At 36.2% G+C, this 21167-nt stretch overlaps 1 protein-coding gene across 1 annotated transcript; it reads right to left on the bottom strand.

The window, feature by feature from the left end:
• Positions 1 to 11565: 11565 nt before the first annotated feature.
• On the bottom strand, positions 11566 to 14676 carry LOC149141812 (uncharacterized). Its single transcript, XM_089451338.1, has 2 exons — positions 13916 to 14676; positions 11566 to 13537 (listed from the first exon to the last, which is right to left on the bottom strand). The coding sequence occupies exons 1-2, from the start codon at positions 14674 to 14676 to the stop codon at positions 11566 to 11568; spliced, it is 2733 nt and encodes a 910-aa protein (XP_089307464.1).
• Positions 14677 to 21167: the final 6491 nt, after the last annotated feature.

Here is a 21167-nt window from a genome sequence, read left to right as displayed (position 1 = left end):
TTCTAACAAAAAATTATCAAAATGTATAATTTTTTAGTTATATTTATGTTCAAAATGGTTACTTTTATGTCAATTGTTAAAAATTATTTTGATGGGCATTGAAAAAATAATTAACGATATATAAATATGTACAATATCGAAACTTTAAAATATCAACCTTCTTCTTTAACTATGCAAAAAAAAAAAAAACCTCACTATAAAAAATAAAAATAAAAGAAAAACAAGAAAATATGAAGAAGAAAGCCACTTCAAAAATTGTTAAATTTAGAAAATAATTATTCACATTTAATACATTTGAAAATTTAAAGTCAAAAAATAAGTCTTTTAAAAAAGCGTTTGATTCATAATCAACACTTTTTAAAATCAACATGCAAATCACTAACATTCTAAAAACTAATGTACATAAAAAATATTAAAGTGTCGAAAACTACGCTAAAAAAACATGTGTATTCTGCATCACCACTTTTCAAAATCGATTGACTTTTTTGCTACCTCAACGAAATGGGTAATTTTATCAGTTCCCATTTCAAATTTACATTGTTTTCCCCTTCCCTCACTTGTGGCACCAATTTCCAACACCTTTTTTGTTCTATTACAATCAGGTTAAGTGGGATGGTTCCTTCATTTTTCAATTATGTATACTATTCTTGTCTTTCTTCCCAACAGTCGTATTTTTAGATTGTCACATATTGAGACTCCCCCTCATCCTTTGAGCATATCCCCTCCTTGGCCACCCCTTCTCTTTGCCCACTCCTACAGTGTAAACTTATTTCTTTGCAGAAAATTGAGTTATATATGGAGCATTCCCACGTTGCCTCATCAACGAGCACGAAGTTGAAGAGGCATGACATACTTCAAAGAGAAAGAAGTCTCTTGGGCCCATTAGATATTGGAAATTTTGCAAGGTTATACCATGACAAGACTCCAAAAAACATACAAGATGAAATTCTATCAACAACATAGGGCATTGCATTTGAGTGTGGGCGTTTAATCGATATTGAAGTGCTAAGGAAAGTAATTAACAAGGTGTTATATACTAGGCACATTAGAGGTAGATACAGTTGGTATATGTATATGGTTGATATCTATTAACATATGAAAATTCTAATGGGATGTGCCTTGTTGGGCCATAATGAGGCAAAGGAGGAAATCCTCCTCATGCAGGATGAGCTACAACTATCGAAAAAGAACTTTGATAGGTGTATGTATTGTATTGAAGATCATTTGGGCCTTCCTCCATATCTAAGTGGCTCGACAATCAGCAGTGGGTAGCCAATTGTTGTGGATGCATCAGACTCATCCAAGTTATAACTATGTTCATCTCTTCAACTCTTTATTTTTGGTTTTTTATCTACATGCTAAAAGATAGATTAGGATGTAAATTCCCAAGCTACAACCTCTAAGTTTTTTTGTTGGACTCTTATAATATTCTTGTTTGTTGTGCTAAAAAAAATTTAGTCTAGTCATTGATCTAGTTTCCCAAGGGATAGACCAAAACTTGTTATAATGTTCCATCTTAATTCATGAATAGAACTTAATTTTACCCAAGAAAAAAGAAATATAATAATAATAGCACAACCATTTAAATTAAATGGTTGGTAAACGTCAATAGTCATCAATCTATGATAAGCATTAAAACACTTACCCCATGATACATCTCACATTACCCGGATTATAAAATATCATAAAAATTAACTAAATTATAACTTTATTTTAAATTATTATTATTATTAATTATAAAAAGAATTAATATATGAGTTAAACATATCTACATTTTAAAATACAGGTAACATTAGCACAACCATGTAAATTGAATAGTTGGTAAACGTGATAATCAATCCATGAAGAGGATCAAAACACTTACTTTATGATACATTTGACATTACCAAGATTTTTAAGAAAAAAAACTATTTTTTTGCGAGTTGAATATTGTATTACCTTCCAAATTCAAGATACATCACTGATAGACCATTTGTTAAAAATAAATTGGCCTCAATCTTCCACAAGAGAAACTGGATTTGTTACGCAGTGAAAAGAGAGATCGAGTTTCAACAATAAGAGACTGCAACCATCCATAATGGTGCCATATCAAAATAGGACTACAAGATAAAACAAAATAACTACAAAACAACATACTCAAGAATCTAGAGATGTCACAAGAGCAAGGTCCCTTTCCCTTGAACCAACTGGCACAGAGGATTTGAGTTCACATTGGAGGTAACTCTCCAGGTGGGCCAAGCAAGCATCCAAACTCTTTAGACAAGACCATTGATAATGTTAAACCCTCTGGATCTCGTTCATGGAGGAAATGATATTGTTCCTATATTCATGTTTCTCCTTCCAAAATCATCCTAACAGAGTCTTTAGCTACCAATGTAAGGTGATGGAATGCAGGTATTAGTTCCTTCATCCCCTGGTATGACCAATCCCAGGAAGCCAATTGGAGACCTCCTCCATAATTTTTGACTCAAATAGGCCTAGTGATCATTAATGGTATAGGTATCCAACTAATGAATCTCCTCCAAATTTCTAGGAGAAGTCATTCAATGATAAATGGCAGCCACTTCCTGATTCTAAGTCTAAGTGCGTGATTGGCCTTGTTGTCCATGCTTGCGAGACCCTCTGTAGTTGGGCATCCTTTGACAAGGTGTTGAGGTCAAATAAAATACAAGACATATAACCAAGGCCACAGTTGACTCTCCCAAATACAGTAACAACCAATCAGTGCCCTCCCCCCTACTAAGAAACAGTAACAACAGAGACCCTTAGACCACCCCAAGGAAGAAACAAACCAATATGTGTCTAACTCACAAAACCTCAGCCCTGCATGAACTCCAAATAACCACGAAACCACAGGGAGGGCGTAGGAAAAACCCAAGCTAAAGAGTAGGACATAAGTAGAATTAAGTCATAAAACCCTTGACATGAGAGGGACGAGACCATAAATAGAAGACACCGCATGAACCACCAAAAACCCAAAGACCTTGATACCCAAAAGATAGGGAGATGTCAAGAAAAATATAGGAGGATAACCATAAAGGAACCACTCATGAACATAAAATGAAGATATAATTCTATAACAAGAAGGAAACCATTACCTATAAAATACTACCCAAGAATGTTGAGGTCGACTAAAACCTTAACCTTATTAGTTGAGCGATGGTGCCAACAAACTTTGGTATACAATGTTATTGTCCCCATTGTATCCTAGTTCTCCAAGCTAAAGCTACATTAGGACATGGTGTTGCTTTGCCTCCCATTCCCCAAAACAGACAAATTTAGGGCCCAAATAGCATAAACAGATGAATTTGGATACCAGCATGGGTCACTGTTGTTGTTGCACCATATGCATGTGACCTCCACAACTATAAAGATCAAAACTCACTCCATAATTCTATCAAGTTGTCCTTGGTTTCAGGCTCCATTGTGTTAATCATATGGAAATATAAACCTACATGAAATAGGGGTGAAATCCAAACTAGGCATAAATACCAAATTTCATGTAGTGACACAATAAGCAGAGGGTCTTGTGGAGGATGAACCATCACTCCAAGGGAAATAATGTCTTGCATGCTTCATGCATCGGAGGGGATGGCCATACCATCCCCCTCTTAATTGCAGTGAGAGGCAGTGGGGTGGTGGGCACCTCTCCCAATAACTGCTGACATTTGTCCTTGCACCCCTATCAATGAAAGATTTAAAACAAAAACAAAAAACTTTAATAAAGTTTAATTTATATTATTATTAATTATAAATAATAATAATATATAAGTTAAACATATATACATTTAAAAAAATATGTAACAAGATTATTCACTATGTACATTCACCTCCACTTTAGCATGAATATTTTTAATTTATAAATAGGCTTTGTTACAATACCATGGACCAAAACCATGTTTATCAATTCCACATGCCCAAAAAAGCATAATTCGTTTCATATGACATGTGTCCATATGACATTATTTTAATTAATCAATTGAATTAAAAGGGTTGAAAGGGCATAACTACTTTTGAGACAAATCTCAACCTTTGATCTGTGATTACTAATAAGAATATTTGGTGGAGGTTAAATCCATACCATCCACCTAATAATTATTGAAAATTAAATTAAAATTCTAGAACCCCTATTCCAAAATAGACGCGCCTATCGAAATAAATATTCTTGACCATGGAGATTCACCCTTATACCATGGAAATTCTTAACTTGTAAATAGTTTTTGTTACAATGCCATGGCTTATCAATACCACATGCCCAAAAAACCATAACTCATTTCATATAGCACTTGATCATATGACATTATTTTTAATTAATGAACTTAATTAAAAGGGAAAAAAAACATAACTACTTTGAAAACAAAGTTCAACCTTTGAATTGTGTATACTACTAAGAATAGTGTACGTAAGTTAAATCTCTGTCATCCACTTACTTATAGTTAAATTAAAATTTTAGAAGCCTTATTCCAAAATAGACATGTCTATTGGCAATAAGTATGAGGTGGATTATAGAGTTTTAACCTCTGTGGAATATGCCAGGGTATTCCTATTAATATTCATAGATCAAGGGTTAAGATTTATCTCCAAGTTAGTTATGCTCTTTTAATTAGCTTCCATCAAATTAATTAATTAAAGAAAATGTCATATTGACATGTATCATATTGGGCATGTGGTATTGATAAGTTGTACTATTGGTCGATGGAATTGTAGCAAAGCCTATTTACAAATTAAAAATCCTCATGAAAAAGTGGGGGTGAATCTCCTCATGGGATGACCGAGTCATTTTCACAATGGGATATTATCCTCTCCACCTCAGTACAATGGGATGTTATCACCTCCACCTCATTTCAAATCCCATGAGGGGTCATCTTTGGCCCTCTTGGGCTCAAGGAGTAGGCTTCCCCACCCTCATGGAGTCTTGGTTGGTATTTCCCAAATTACTCCAACAAGTGACCAATTCACCATCGCAAAAATAAAAAAATAAAAAAATATAGGGTGAATCTCCATGGTTAAGAATGTTGTTACATGTTTTTTAAATGTGTATATGTTGATATTATATATTAATTATTTTCGTCATTAATAATATTTATTATTATTTTAAATAAAGTTGTAATTTAGTTAATTCTTATGCCTTTTCAAATTTTAGCAACTTGTGATGTATGATAAAATAAATATTTCGATGCTTGTTATAGGTTGATGTCTATCAACATTTACAAGCCATTTAATTTATATGGTTATGTTAGATAAATTAAAAATATAAAAACCCCTATTCTAAATAAACCTGCCTATCAACATATAAAAATTAAAATTAAAAATTAAAAAAATAAACTATATCAAATCTCAATAGCATAACAAAGAACAATAAAATAATTTAATAAAATAGTTTAGACCCATTAAAAAAGAAATAACAAAAAGAACTTCTTAAATAACAAAACATCTTAAACCATTTAAGGAATAATATACGTTGGATGTAGAATAGAATATAAATATATGAAAGGATAGAAATGAAAAATGAAATAGAAATAGAAAATAAGATTATATCAAATCTCAAAACTACAACAGGAATGATAAAATAAGTAGGCCATTTAATGAAGGAATGATAAAAAGAACCATCTTAAATGAAAAAATGCCTTAGACCATTTAAGGAACACTAGAATAGAATATCATTATAATAACCAGGGTCAGTAAGTCTTTGTTCATTCATTATAATAACAAAATTGAGTGTTGTTGCATGCAACACATTTGCCAATGGATGCAACTTATTGGAAGAACATGGGAGGCACATTTATGTGGAAATAAAAACCTATTTTTGACCAAGGCTGAAATATTGCCTCTCCATTGTGGACCCACTAACTCTATTATGATCTATCATGCATTGTTTATGTATCCCCTTCACTTTTTGAGGCTTAATGAAGCCCCGTTCTATGGTAGGAATTATTGCATGTGTGCATAATGACATTCTCTTTAGAAATGGACCAGATGTCCCACACCCCATTAGCATAATAGAGCAAAACTCTAATTATTGCAATGTCAACCCAGATAAAATTGGTTTTGGATGACACAAAAGTAAAACATGGTAATTAATTCGGAAATAATGGAAATCAAGTAGTACCTTTTTGCCAAGAATTTTTTATAAGGCTTTAGATTTGTGAGGGAGGCATTGAAATACCATAAAATACTTAACCTTACATTTCCTAAGCCAACCCTCGAGCAGAGGACATCATGTCAATATTTTTCTCTGTCAATAATTTTAAGCCCATAGGAATATTATTAATTAGTCATGGCCCATAGGTATCGTGTGACCTTCTCATGGCAGTTAGATCATTCCAAACAAGGTTGGTTTAAGATATTCAATAGCCGTAATCGATTTCATGCAGTGTCTTTGGGTAATTTATGGTTGGGACATACAATTTGGAGTGTCTTTTGGGTATAGGTGGTTAATTTTCTATTAATTCCATTGATGTATTTACAATATTAATCATTAATAAATTTTATAAAAGTAAAAAATGTTTTTTATTATTGATAATTAAATAAAAAATAGATAGTTGTGGAGCTCACTAAGATATATTGTGTCATATTTATATTAATAGCCATATTATTTTCGAATAAGGCTTACACAATCTTAATTTAATTATCAATAATTATTAGGTGGACGGTAGCTATTATTCTAGACTATTCTTAGTAGTATACACAAATCAAAAGTTGAGATTTATTTCCAATGTAGTTATGATTTTTCTTCCCTTTTAATTAAATTCATTAATTGAAAAAAATGACATATGAGCAAGTGTCATATGAAATGAGTTATGATTTTTTGGGCATGTGGTATTGGTAAGCCATAATATTAGGAGTTGTCTATAATGCGACTTTTTGGAGATTCCGGTGACAGAATCCGGCGTAAAAAATTGAGGTTAAATCTTGATTTGTATTATTTAAAATGGTTTTTTAACTGCATATTTGGATTGAGCACCCTGAAAAACCCCTGGGACGCTTTGATTGTGCAGAAACTAGCTATCAAACTTGTGATTCCAATAAATTGTTGCCGGATTTTGACCAGAAAAACCCACTGGAAAAGCTTCCAAAAAGTCGCATTATAGACTACTGCATAGTATTATAACTAAGCCTACGTATTAGGAATCTCCATGAGTTATATTTTTTTAGGTATGTGGTATTGATAAGCCATAGTATTATAATTAAGCCTATGTATTAGGAATCTCCATGATAAAGTGACACTAAATCTCCACGGTTAAGAATTTTGTTATTTGTTTTTTAAAATGTATTATAATTAAGCCTATGTATTAGGAATCTCCATGATAAAGTGACAATAAATGTCTTGGGTTAAGAATTTTGTTACGTGTTTTTTAAAATGTATATATGCTTATCTTGTATATTAATTCTTTTTATCATTAATAATAATTATTATTATTTTAAATGAAGTTATAATTTAGTTAATTCTTATGATTTTTTAAATTTTAGCAACTTTATATGTATGATGAAGTAAGTGTTTGATGCGTATTGCGGATTGATGTCTATCGACATTTACCAACTATTTAATTTATATGGTTTCCTTAGTTGATTGAATATTCCACAATCTAATTAAGGACATAATATTAATATCATTGCACCATATGTCAAGAGCTTCTTTGAAGACATCTCTTCGATGCCTTGTGTATATTGACAGAACAACTATTAGCTTGAAAATCTATGCTACATATTCATTATATCGAGCCACATATTTAGTGTCTTAAAGTTACCCAAATTTCCTCTTACTTCTTACATAAGATGTTGTCAAAGTTTGCGCTTCTAGTATCGCTCAGCTACTTTTCCTATCTCACTATTCCTGTCAACTTTTTTTATTCCGAGCCCGCTTGGATTTGCATATCCCATTGGACTTAGCATCCTACCCTAATTTCTTGATCTATGCTATAATGCAATAGTCCTAACCTTTGTTGTGAAAGCTTGTTATTCCTCCTAAATTTGGTAGTCTTGGTTGTTGATGTTGCTCACTAGAGTGAATAGGTAATGAGATCTAGACAACACTTTTCTTCTTCACCCTAAGGGAGAATACCATGGTATCCTATTAGGAATATGGGTCTTTCTCCTCTGCTAAATGGACACTAAATATGGTATTGTCCTTTGATTGAACATTGATATAGGGGTCGTTCTCGAAACATTATAAAATCTTTTAGGTTTACTTGCAAGGATTTGCAAAATAATATGTTAAGTGGAATTATTGATAAATTAGCATACGTGCATTTGATGAACTTGTAATTTTCTTTCCCATTACTATATATGTGCATTTCCAGAAGTGTAGTGCGAGAAATTTTTTCGCTGTGGAAAAGCTTTTGGGAGGTGTAGATTAATTTGAAAAATTTCATAAAATATAGCACTCAAGAAGCATTTATTTTGTTCTGGTAGCAACTTTGTAGCAATATACAACTAGCTTTGGACATGAAATCTAAGTGGAGAAGGTTCCCTTGGCTAAGTTTGTAGTACAAACCTTCCTAGTGGAAAGGTGGGCGTTCTTTTGTTACATTTGCAATTTTTTTAAAGTATTGTACCATTTCATTGTAGAAATTTTAACATATCGTGATGGCAATGTTTAAAATTGTGTCTGTTAAAGACTAAGTTGCATGTAAATAGATACGGATTAGAAAGATATTTTTAAATGGGAGGACCTAAACACAAGGAAATGAGACACAAACATATATGAGTGTATATTGTAAAAAAATCCATGAACTAAAACACATAATGAAATAACATTTGGGTTACCTAGTTTTTTATGGCTACTCTCTAAACTATTTGTTGAATTGTTGCTTGCTTTTTATTTGACTTGTACATACCACACCAATAGATCATTTTCTTTTTTACAAGGCACCCTATAGATGAGGAGGAGGAGGAATTAACAGGAGCTTTATCTCCCATACTAGAGAGGAGGAATGAACAAAAGAAAGTATAATAACAATAAAGTGAGGATAGTAGTAGTTATGGAGGAGGTGGTGGCTAGTTCATTGCATGAAAGCATAGAGGAACAAATGAAGAAGAATAAACCATGAAGAAAGCTTGAAGAAGTATCAATGTAAGCATAGAAAACCCACCCATAAATGAGATTTTTCAACACTTGTTCATTAGGGACTCAACTATTGGAACTAATGCCTTTCTTTTGGTAGCCTTTCAACCAGTTATTTCCACCTCATGTTATTTATGGGTCAGTATTAATACCTTAGTTATCATAATCTATGTCCATCTGAGACTTATTCCTTGCTTTCACCTATGATACCTTTGTTTGTCAATTAACAAAGTCTGGAATTGGTGCAGGATCTAGAAGATATTAAACACATGGATATATAAATATAGGATCTACGTTTACAACATCATTTATAGGTCCTAGCTATGAAGACATATTTTAAACTATAAATTTTGTTTCCACTATTAAAATGATATCGGAAGGGATTTTTCTAGATATAAAAGGTTTCCACTATTAAAAATCTAGTGTTGATGTGAATGGTGAATCTGGAACTTCAACTCAATCTTGAAACAACCTTCAACAAAACAAAAATTATATGAAGATGTTACAGTCCATATGTGCTTGGTAATTTTTTTTCAAGTTACGAAGTTATGAAATCCTAGATGCCACATGCTTGTGAGGAGTTTTCAAGCAATGAAAACCCAAAATGTCATGAAGCTTGCAAGGCGGTGGAAAGAAAGATGAAGGCTAGTGGACCACTCATGAAAATATTTAATGTTAGTGAACTAATGTTAAATTTAATCTATGATTAGTACATTTGTGAAAAAATATTAATGAAATATACGTTCTAAGGTAAGATATGGGTAAACTAATGTGGTATCTACATTGGAAAAAGGCCAAATAAGGCCTCAAACTTAAATCATAGAGTAAAATATGAAATGCATTTTATAATTTTTGATATATATATATATAGATATATATAGATATATAGATAATAAAATAAAATAAAATAAATAAATAAAATTGGTTTAAAACAATGATATCTCATCATTTTATGTGCCAAATTAACTGAAAAAAGGAAGAATTAATTAATATATGCCCTACATCTCGAAGGGTGGCAATTAATAAGGAATAATAAAAAAAGAAGAGAAATAATACTTCTAAAATGATACTCAAATCCCTTCATACCAATCCTTTGTCCACCCATTCTTTTGTATCTATGGACTGGATGTTCATTATATGTCATATTTTTCCTAATCATTTGTTTCTCTGGGTGCTTTATTTGTTTTATTGCAACAATGTCATTTTTTTTTTTTGACTTTAACGGTTAGATTTTTATTTAAAAGGCGGCAAAACAGCTGCCGCTTGCATTTACATTGGATTGAGTTTCTCAATTTCATTTCTCTCTGAGTTCATAAAGTCCACGATTCCATGATCAATCTTTGATTCAGGGTCGTCTTTTGGAGAAGCAACGCTGTATCTCTGCCGGATGGTTCTTTACCTTGATGTTACCAGCTGATTCTGACAACCTGAGTATGCCTTTCTGGAGCCTTCCTCTAACTCTGTTGCCAGAGGAGCGAATCGGATATGAGCTATTTCCACTTGGGAGTATGAAAATCGTTTTCCATCTCTAGTCTTCATTCTAACCTTCCAACGCCTTGATTTTTGTCATAGCAATTTCCCCTGGAGCAGAAAGAGCCGTGCGAAATGGGCAGCTGTCCGATTGAATGTACAGAGCCTGACGTCAAAATTTTGCGTTGCTGAAACACCACGAGCGGCGTTGCTGAAACACCAGTTTCAGCAACTGATAAACTAACTGTGTTGCTGAAACACCATTTCCAGCAAGCAAATTTCTGGGTTTTCTGTGTTAAAACAGAATTACTGGTTAATCCGATTATGGGATGATGCAGAGAGAAACTTCCAAATTGACTGATAGGGTTCTTTGGCTTCTGGAAGCTCCAAGGTTGGCTTCAAAATCAGCGGCGTTGCTGAAACACCAATTTCAGCAACTGATAAAATAACTGTGTTGCTGAAACACCATTTCCAGCAAGCAAATTTCTGGGTTTTTTGTGTTAAAACAGAATTACTGGTTAATCCGATTATGGGATGATGCAGAGAGAATCTTCCAAATTGACTGATAGGGTTCTTTGGCTTCTGGCTGCTCCAAGGTTGGCTTCAAAATCAGTTTGAGTATTAAGCTGCCTCATAATGTGGAAGAAGGAGATTTTCTGAAACTTAGCCAGCATGGGTCTTATTTTCTTTAGAATTCGGCCTAAATGGATCTGCCACTGATTCGAAGGAGAATTCATTGCTTGAATGATGAGCCGAGAGTCTCCGAAGACCGTCAATGTTTGAATGTTCCGTTTTAGAGCCAGAGTCAGCCCCTGCCACAAAGCTAGAGCCTCAGCTCTATTATTTGATTCGATTCCCAGACCCCAATGGTACTTGAGTAAAGTAGACCCATCGGGTTTCAGCAGCACTCCACCTCCACCCGCAGCTCCTGGATTTCCTTTAGAGGCCCCGTCGAAGAAAAGACAATGGTCATCTAGTGCCGATCTCCACTTTAGAAATTCCTGTTCTTCCATACGGATTTCCCACTTAGCCTAGCAAGTGGTTGGAATAGTAGGAATGGGTTGATTATTTGGAACGATTTCTTTTAGCCACAGCTCCTCCTCATTGTCCAGCTTTACTTCATTCCTTAGGGTTGGTTTAGCTTCCAAAGTCTCTCCCAATAAAGCTTTAATTTTGGATATAACATTGTTTACAGTGCAGATTTCTCCTCTGAAGATTCTGTTGTTCCTTTCCAGCCATAATTTCCAACATATGTATTTAGGGGTCCACATCCAAGCAGTCCTAAGGAGGTTTTTATTGTTGGTGCAGATTGGGGGTAGCTTGGCCCACTCGTAGAACAGGGATGGCATACTTCTTGGTAGCTCAATCTTGTCCGCCCTTGAACTCAGGACCCCTTTCCAGACTGCCTTGGCAAAGGGGCACAGCAGCAACAGGTGATCAGCTGTTTCTTCTTCTGATATACATAATGGACATCTGGAGGGTCCTTCCATTCCCCGTTTTCTCAGATTGTCTCCTGTGAGAATACTATTATGAGCAAGTGTCCAGCAGAAAAAGTCTATTTTAGGGAGAGAAGGAAAGTTCCATATGAATTTCCATTGCGTTGGGTCTGGAGGGACATTCGGGACAACAATTAAACTTTTGTATCCTTCAGCTACCGAGTAGGAGCCAGTATGGGAGCCCCACCCTCTTTTATCCTTGGCTGTTGCTGATAATGGTGATTTCCCTTGCAGATTGTCTAACAGAAAAGAAGCTTCAGATTGCAAATGGTGTGGTACCTCCCCGAGATTCCAGCTGTCCCATCTTCTTTCAGCATCCTCCGTCCAGTTGGTTATGTCCCATAGAGTTTCCTTGTTGTTGGAATGCAACCATAGCTTAATATTTGCCAGGCCTTTTATATGATGAAGAGGCTGGTCTCCAAGAATCTGATCATTCCAAATTCTTATTTTTTTCCCATTACCTGGGATCCAATAGAGGTTGGGGCTGAAGTTGTCCAGAGCAGCGATACAAAGTTTGGATATTGGGGAGCCTTTGGAATTTTTTGGAGGAAGATCAAGACATCTCAATCGTTGACCTTGAAAGTATTTCTTCCACAGCACTTTCTTGCTCCAGCTTATTTTTCCTGCCACAATATTCCACAATATTTTTGAGCCAAGAGCGAGATTTTGGGCAGCCGAGTCTCTAATTTGCAGACCTCCTTCTATGAAAGGTTTCTTAATGGTGTCCCAATTTACTAAATGAAGCCTTCTTTCGTTGTTTTTTCCCCCTTCCCACAGAAATCTTCTCAGCATACCATCCATTTTACTGAGAAAGATTTTGGGGGCGAGGAGAATGGAATGCTGAAACAGAGGCATGCTTGATAAGACAGATTTTATAAGGATAATTTTCCCAGCAGTGTTCAGCCAGGAGGCTCCCCAGGCATTAATTCTGAGTTTGAGTTTGTCCAAAAGGGGCATCCAATGGGAAACTTTGGGGATGGATCTGAAAATTGGGATCCCAAGATATTTGAAAGAATCCCAGTCTTGACAGATTTTCATTTCAAGGAGCCTATCTATATCAGCAAGGTTTTTAGCTGAGCAATTCCAGCCATAGATTGTACTTTTTGAGTAATTAATCTTGCTGCCGGATGCTTCCTTATAGATGTCTAGTTCCTCTTTGAAAGAATTGGCCGAAATAATACTCGCTCCACCTAGTAGCAGAGTATCGTCGGCAAATTGAGCATGGTTTATTTCTTTGACATTTTGCACCATTCTGAGACCTGGCAGAATTTGGATTTGCTGACAGTAGTCGAGCTGGAAACTCAACACTGAGGCTTGAATGGCATAGAGAAGCGGGGACAGCGGACAGCCTTGCCTTAATCCCCTTGAAGCTGTAAAAAATTCAGTTGATCTTCCATTTACCAGCGGAGCAATCCAAGGAGAGGCGATGCAGGCTTTCACCCAATTTGTGAATTTTGTTGAAAAGCCCATTTTTGTCATAACTGCAAACAGGAATTCATGCCTCACCCTGTCAAAGGCATTAGCCAGATCTAGTTTTATTACCATTCCTTTCTCTTTTCTCTGGACACTTGAATGTACTGCCTCTTGAACCAGTACAATATTATCCAGTATCTTTCTCCCTTTGATGAAGCCTCCTTGGTTCTCCGGTATGATGTCCGGCAATATATTCTTGAGGCGCATGGATATTATTTTGGTAATAAGTTTATAGCTAGTATTACACAACGAAATGGGGCGGAATCTACTGAACTCAGAAGCTCCTTTTTCTTTCGGAAGCAAAGCCAGGAAGGCTGAATTGGTGCTGCCTCCTATCTTAGTACAAAATTGGGATTTCCTTACCATTCTCAGAAGGTCTTTGTTGATAATTGACCAGCAAGACTGAAAGAACCTGGCAGTGAACCCATCAGGCCCTGGCGCTTTATCCGGGTCCATGCAATCCAAAGCTTTCTTGAGCTCATCCATGCTGATCGGGGCAGTCAGCATATTATTGACGGGGTCTTGCACACAGAAGGGGATCAGATTGTACGGATATGCTTGGGGATCTATAGGTTGGTAATCAGGAGCTGAATAGAGATCTTTAAAAAAGGAGAATGCTGCTCTCTTTATGCCCTCAAAATCATTAACCATTGTATCTTGGAATCGGATTTCTGAAACATTTTTGTATTGCTTTCGGGCTTCGGCATGTTTGTGGAAGAAACTAGTATTTTTGTCGCCGGCTTGTAACCATAAGTTTCTAGATTTCTGTCTCCAATACTCCTCTTCGTCCCTACTGGCTTTATGAAAGGCTTTTTGTAACTCAACTTCTTTTTGGAGCAGACTTTGGGTAATATCTGAATTCTCCATTGAGGATTGGAGGGCAGCAAGATTTTCTATAGACTCTTTTCGATTGGCAGCAGGAGTTTTCAATGCTTTTGCCCATTCCTTGAGCTTTCTCTTAAGAGCCCGCAATTTTTCTTCCCACACGAAGAAAGGGGAACCCTGAATTTTCCGGTTCCAGACTTCAGCAACCACCTCATTGAACCCCTCTTGCTGAATCCATAATGGGCTAAATCTAAATGGAATGGGTCCAAGAAATCTATCCACGGAGAGCTCCAGACTTATGGGTTTGTGGTCAGAGGTGCAGTTGGGCAGAATTTTGGATGAGGTCATTAGGCCACTAGTGAGGAAGGAGGTTTGGACAAGGAATCTGTCCAAGCGAGCTGCTATATGGCTGGGACCTAGTCTTTTATTAGACCAAGTATATTTCCCGGCTGAAGGTTTGATGTCCTCCAAATCCCAATCGTTCATGATGTCTTCTACCCATTCTCTGGCAGGGTCCCTTACAGGTGAACCACCTTTTTTCTCTTCAGCAGCTAGAGTAACGTTCAGATCCCCTGCAATAATGATATTTCCTGGATTGTGCAAAACAAGAAAGGACTGGAGCGAGTCCCAGCAAATTTTTTTCTCCGATGGCAAGACTGGAGCATAAAGGTTAAATAAACTTACTTGTTGACCAGAATCTTTGTGAAGGAGTTGAGTGAAAATCCAGTGCTGGCCACTTTCTTCTTGAATCAAGTCGTATTTGGAGCTGTCCCAGAAGGAGGCGATCCCACCAGAGGCACCTCTAGCACTGACAGCTCTTCCAGGGCCTTTGCGCCAGAATGTTTTGCTGGATTGGAGGAGAAGAGAGTCCTCCATCTTTGTCTCCTGGATGAGAAGGATTTCAGGCATATGCAACCTTACAATGTCTTTCAGGGCCTCTTCTTTCAGCCTGCTACCTAATCCTCTGCAATTCCAGGAGACGTATTTCATTATTTACTGGAGAGGGGGGGAGTGGCTCCTTTTGGAGCCTTGTTATTCTTGCGCCCGGATCTGGTATTCATCATTCCCTTGAGGGTTTTCTGGGAACCTTGGAGAACATCCATGTAGGTTTTCTCCTCTCTTTGTTTCTTCTTGGATTTTCGGCCCCTGGATGTTTTGATAGGAGAGATTTGAGAACTGTCTGATTCAGATTCTCTTTCTTCTGATTCTTCTCCTGATTCGGAGGCCAGACTAATGTGCTCGTCATCGCCTTCTTTTCCCCCTTGATCTGCCTTGGTTAGTTGGGGATTTGATTCTTCTTCGGATTCTTTCCTTTCCTTCGGCTGACTTTCAGTTTCTTCATGTTTCTCTGAGGCCTCCCCCTTTTCAGCTGTGGATGGGCCTTCATTTGAAACTGGTTTGGTTTTGACGTTGGGCTGGGGATTTCCCTTTGATTCTGTCTGCTTCTTCTCGTTTGGCTTTGAGACTACCTTTCCTTTTTTTATTTCCTTCCATCCTTCTTCTTCCTCTTTATCCCCTGATGGTGCTTTAGGGCAGTTTCGTTGAAAATGGCCATGTTCATGGCAGATCCTGCATTTAAATGGGAGTTGCTCGTAGTCTAGCTTCTGGTAGTGATGCCAATCTCCCACTGTCAACTTGATAGCTTCCGGTAGCCCAGCTTCGAGATCCACTTCCACGCATATTCTGGCGCAGGTGTATTGGCCCTTGTTATCAGCTTTGTCGATGAATCTTCCCAGTCCATTTCCTATCTTTTGCAGTGCTTGGTAGCTCCAACAGTGTATTGGAAGATTGGGGAGCCGAACCCAAACAGGGACCTCCTTTGGGACATCGACTGAGGGGTCAAAGTCGGGTGTCCATTTATTCAGAAAGAGACCTTGGTTTCCCATGAAATATGGGCCATTTCTGAACACCAAATCTCGGTCTTCCTTGGTAGTGAATTCAAAGATGAAGTAGCCCCTTCCAATCGGGTAGCTAATTACATTGTTTGGGAGCAGGGGTCTCCAGTTTCTTTGCACCCATTCATCAGTCGATTTGGTTGTTGGCCATCGTCCCATAAACTGCCCTACTAAACCTCTGTCAGCCAGGACAAGGGCGATTTTGATTGTCTGGTCTTCTGGCAGGGCAATTTCTGGGATTTCTTCTAATTTTTTGATAAACTTCGGAGCTTCAGGCTGCATTCGTTTTTTCCCTCTCTGCGTAAGGATCTTCTTGAAGGCTTCTGCAGGCGAAATCGGAGGGGTGGGAGAGGGCTCCGCACCCCCTGGAGCAGCCATGGCGGCGGCAGCTGGTCGTAAACCTAGCAGAACGCATTCCCTAGCGCGCGCGTTTTTGACAACTCATGAACCCTTCATGCAACAATGTCATTTTTATATATCTATATCAAATGGAATTTTTTTAATTCTAAAGAGTAAGGGCAAATGTCAAAAATATTATTTAAAAAAATCATTTAAAAATAAATAAATTTATTGTTAATGGTTCTTAGCTCAAGTTGTTCAGATGGTGGTTTGCCATTCCATCCACCCGGGTTCAAGTCTCTGGTGACATGGCCTGTCATAGTAAAGTTAAAAGGATTGTCATCCCATTCGAGTCCAAGATCCCGGATTCAGTTTCCAATGATCTTTGAACGTCTCAGTCCTAGGCTAAACTATGAGTTTCTGATATATGTGTCTTGGAAGTTGTTGCATATATCTGGGGAGGTTTCTAGTTCCCCATCTAAAAAAAATAGGGATTGCGGGAGCAGGACGAGTGATACTTTGCCCCGATGGAAAATTTGAGACACAGTGTGCTTGGAGACTAGGAGTAGCAACCAACAATCAAGAAGAGTTCCTTACTCTTTATAAAGGTTTAAATATAGACATCGACTCATGAGATTCAAAGGATTTTGATATTTCGTAATTCAATAATAGTAATCTGGCGAGTATGGAAAGCCAAACACAAACACAAATGTAACCATTCTCCCTGCTTTAAATCCTTCTTCAACATTAGGAGTTTGAACTAGTTGAACTCTTACCTGTATTAAGGAATTTAAATCCATTAGTGTATGGTTTAGCAAATAAGAGAGGAAGATTGAATCAAGGGATCATAGATTTGAATAATGAATGTCAATCAAACTCCCATTGCCATGATGTTTCTAAATAGAAAAGTAAGAATGTTAAATTTCATTTATGAAAAATAAAAAAAATGAGGAAAGTGGAGAATTATGAGGAGCAAACAAGAATTAAAGTCTCATACGCGATGGCTTATAAGGTTTAGCTGTCATCATTAAGTAACAGGCCTCGATCGTCTCCCCTGTTGTGCTCATGCCGAGCAAACATTCACTCCTAGCATGCAGATTCTTCCTTCCGCTAGCTTGTTTCTCCTTTTATCTCCATTGGGTTTCGATTAATTAGTCAGTGAGAAGGTTGCATTCAATTTGCCTCATGCCAGACCCATTATCCTTCTTCGTAAAATTTGTTCTATCAACAAGGATTTCGAAATCGAATTAACATGGAAATATCAGTACCGCATTCAATGATGGAGACATGGAAGAAATGCCGAAGTCATGATAACATTATTAGTCTCGACATCAGGCCCTCTCAGGGCTATGTTCGAAGGGAAAGTATATATATCATCCTCTGAACGTTGAACTTTACAAGGTTTGGTTCCAGAAATGTAGTGCTTAACAAAGCTATCATCTACCAACAGGTGTTGACACTCTGCAATTTCACCATGGAAAATGTGGGCTCCTCTTCTCGTGGCACTGCATTCATTGAGGTCAATGAAATTCTGGATAGGTCCTCGAGTCTATGGAAGGCGTGCAACTCGCCTTCAAGCATCGCCAATAGGCGGAAGAAATGGCTCACAAATCCCTCCAGTTATTAACCAACTGCAAGCTCGAGTTGATGCAGATTAAAATTGATCATTTAGAGAGTGAATTTAGGATCGAGATGGCAGCCATCCACTGCAAAATGGCAGAGATGGAGGACTTGTTCATCACATCACTACAACTAGATCCAAAAGAGGTTGAATCTGGTTCAAGCTCCAGAGCAAAGGCATGACCAAAAAAGAGGAAACATGGTTCAAGCTCCAGAGCAACAAAAGTGATCTATGAGCTCTAATTTGGAAGATGCCCCTGGTTTGGAGGCTAGTTATTTTTATAGTTTTTTCTCTAAATCTTAGTTTATGATATTAAGCAAATTATGTTTGTATTTAGGCATTTAGTACAGAATATACAGCTGGAATTTATTTATAATTATAGGGAAAAAATTCCATAAGCATGGGCTACATATGTATTGGACATCTTAAAGTAAACTTATGGTGGAAATGGATAAACTATGTAAAAGATCTAGCAGGAAATCCATATTTTGTTTTTAATAGAAATCTCTTAACCAACTTTTTGAAAAAAAATACACTTTAAAAAAATAATGCTCCTTATAAAACAAATCAATTTTGATAAGTTAATCGATTTAGTAATAATATGATTAGTTTAAGCTAAATACATTTCAATGTATTTTTTGAACTCTTTTCTAGGCTAGATGTAAGTGCATAATTATGTGAACATTATTTAATTATCTATGCACATGTAATAAAGTAATTATGCAAAATAAAAATTGTGTAATTATCCATTATATTAGATTTATCAAGATCAAGTTTATCATGATTTACCCATGCATTGATATACCCTAATTTTAAAATACCATAACTTCGGAAATTTTAGTTATTGTCTTAGTGAATTAAAAATAAATGAACATATTTCATGCAAGCGTATACTATATAAATAAAGGATCTTGATCCTCATATAAGTATAGAGTTGATAGAATAATTGAGCTCTGTCAATTTGCCAATTTGCTCCATGGATGTTTTCTTTTTAAGGGTTTTACTACATATATCTTATTCCAATTGCGAGTTTGTTATTATGATGTGATTTTAAATAGGTATTAGCCTGTAAATTTAGGATAGATTGTGATTCTTGAACATGCCAAATCACTAGTTTTTGCAAATCACTCATGTAGGCACTTACCATATTCACATATTTTGGTGGATTTGTGAAGCACTTCAAATACACGATTGAGTTCATGGTAGCCAAATTAGCTCATAATGTTTCTCATTTTATGACATTTGACTTTCATATGCTAAATATTTGAATAGTTTCTCATTCACCACAATTTTTTCAGTCTTATCTTTTAAATTTTATTTTTTTGAAATTTGATTTAATAAATAATTTTTTAATTTTCCAATGTGTTTGGAGATTTTTTAGTGGCCACTACTACTTTTCTTGTCTGTCATCCTCTCCATTTCTTATGACTAGATTATTTTTATAGAGTTGAGACTTATGTGATCCATAACATGTTTGTGAGACTTATTTTTATAGATTATTTTTGTCGATTTCTAGTTTCCACTACCCTTTTCTGACCATCATTTCCATATTTTTTGTTGTCACTTTCGATCCTGCTACTGCTACCATTCTTCCAATTGTCACTTATATCTTCTAGTGCCACTTCTCCTATCCTGCTTGCTAGTTGTCCTTTGAAGTGTGTGTTGCCATATATCCTTTTGACTCTGTGTGCCTTTATTAAAGCTTGATCACCCCCAATCATAGATCTCCTTTTGTAATTGATTGTCGCCACTACCCTCAACCCTTGGTCTATGGCTCCTCAACCATTAGGCTATAGTGTATACTTTATCTTGGATCGCATTCAACCCTAATATGTGCATTCCCATGTAATCACTATACAATGAGCATCCCATCCAGTCGAACAGTGACACATGGAAAATTCTAGCCTACCATGTTAGCACCTATCCCATAAAATAGTGACATGTAGAATTCACATAGGTACTACACAAATTTTTTTGCCCAATGAATGCATAACACATACACAGTGAGTTTTCTGGTCGAAAATGATTCACACAATAGCCTATGACACTTTAGACCCCTTTTGTGGGGATTCACATTTAATTTTGGAGGAAATTTTCAAGCTAAGATAATTTTGTCATATGGACTGGCACTTTGGTTCCATTTTTTAGGAGTCTGCCCTTTTTAGTCATCTACACAATTGCACATATGATTTTAGTTTATTTCACTATTGATGTAATGAAATTTTATATTTATTTGAAGATAAACAAGGCTCATAATTTCATGATTTTGTATCTTTCTAGGGCATGATTTCATCAAATGCACTTATTTTTTAGTCCTTTTTTTTAGTTAGTTAGATTGAGTTATACATTGTGGTATAGTTTATATCCTCTAATTTTTATCTTTTTTGTAAAAAGGCTGCTTCTATGTTGGGTCCCTATATTACTAGTAATTACCCCATTACTATTGTAGTTGCATCCCTTATTAATATTTTTGTGTCCCTATTATCCCCATATTGTTATTACTGTGCCCCATAGAATCCCTCTATTGTTATTTTTGTGGCTTTATATTATTATTGTTAGGTCGGCTGGGTTATATTGTGACTCCTTAGACTCCTATATATAGAAAGGAGGCTTTGTCATTTGAATCATCCTAGAATTGTTCATTTATGTAGTGTAAAGGAGTTTGCCCCCTCAAAGAGACTGAATTCTAAGGCGTTGATCTATCTTTTCTATCTTTTCTTGAGCTGGTTTCATAACATTTGGTATCAGAGCCTTGGATTCTAGGGTTTCGCTGCTCCAAATAGGTCATCGTGGCATTTTCGCTATAACTTTTTTTCTACGACTTTTTAGAGGCTAAAAAAAAACCCATTTGAGAAGACATTGCGTTGAAGCTTGAGTCTCAATTTCAGAGCTTTTCGCGCTATATTTGCGGAGATATGATCTGAGGAAATTGGTCTTTTTGTAGACTCCTGAATTACATTCCAAACAGGTGACCTAGGGAAAAT

This window comes from Pinus tabuliformis, chromosome X, assembly GCF_031772625.1.
Source record: "Pinus tabuliformis cultivar Carrire ecotype Pingquan chromosome X, CPIR1, whole genome shotgun sequence".
In the NCBI taxonomy this organism is placed as follows: domain Eukaryota; kingdom Viridiplantae; phylum Streptophyta; class Pinopsida; order Pinales; family Pinaceae; genus Pinus; species Pinus tabuliformis.
Note: the sequence above shows the minus strand (reverse complement) of the source record. Positions and strands in the feature narration are given on the sequence as shown.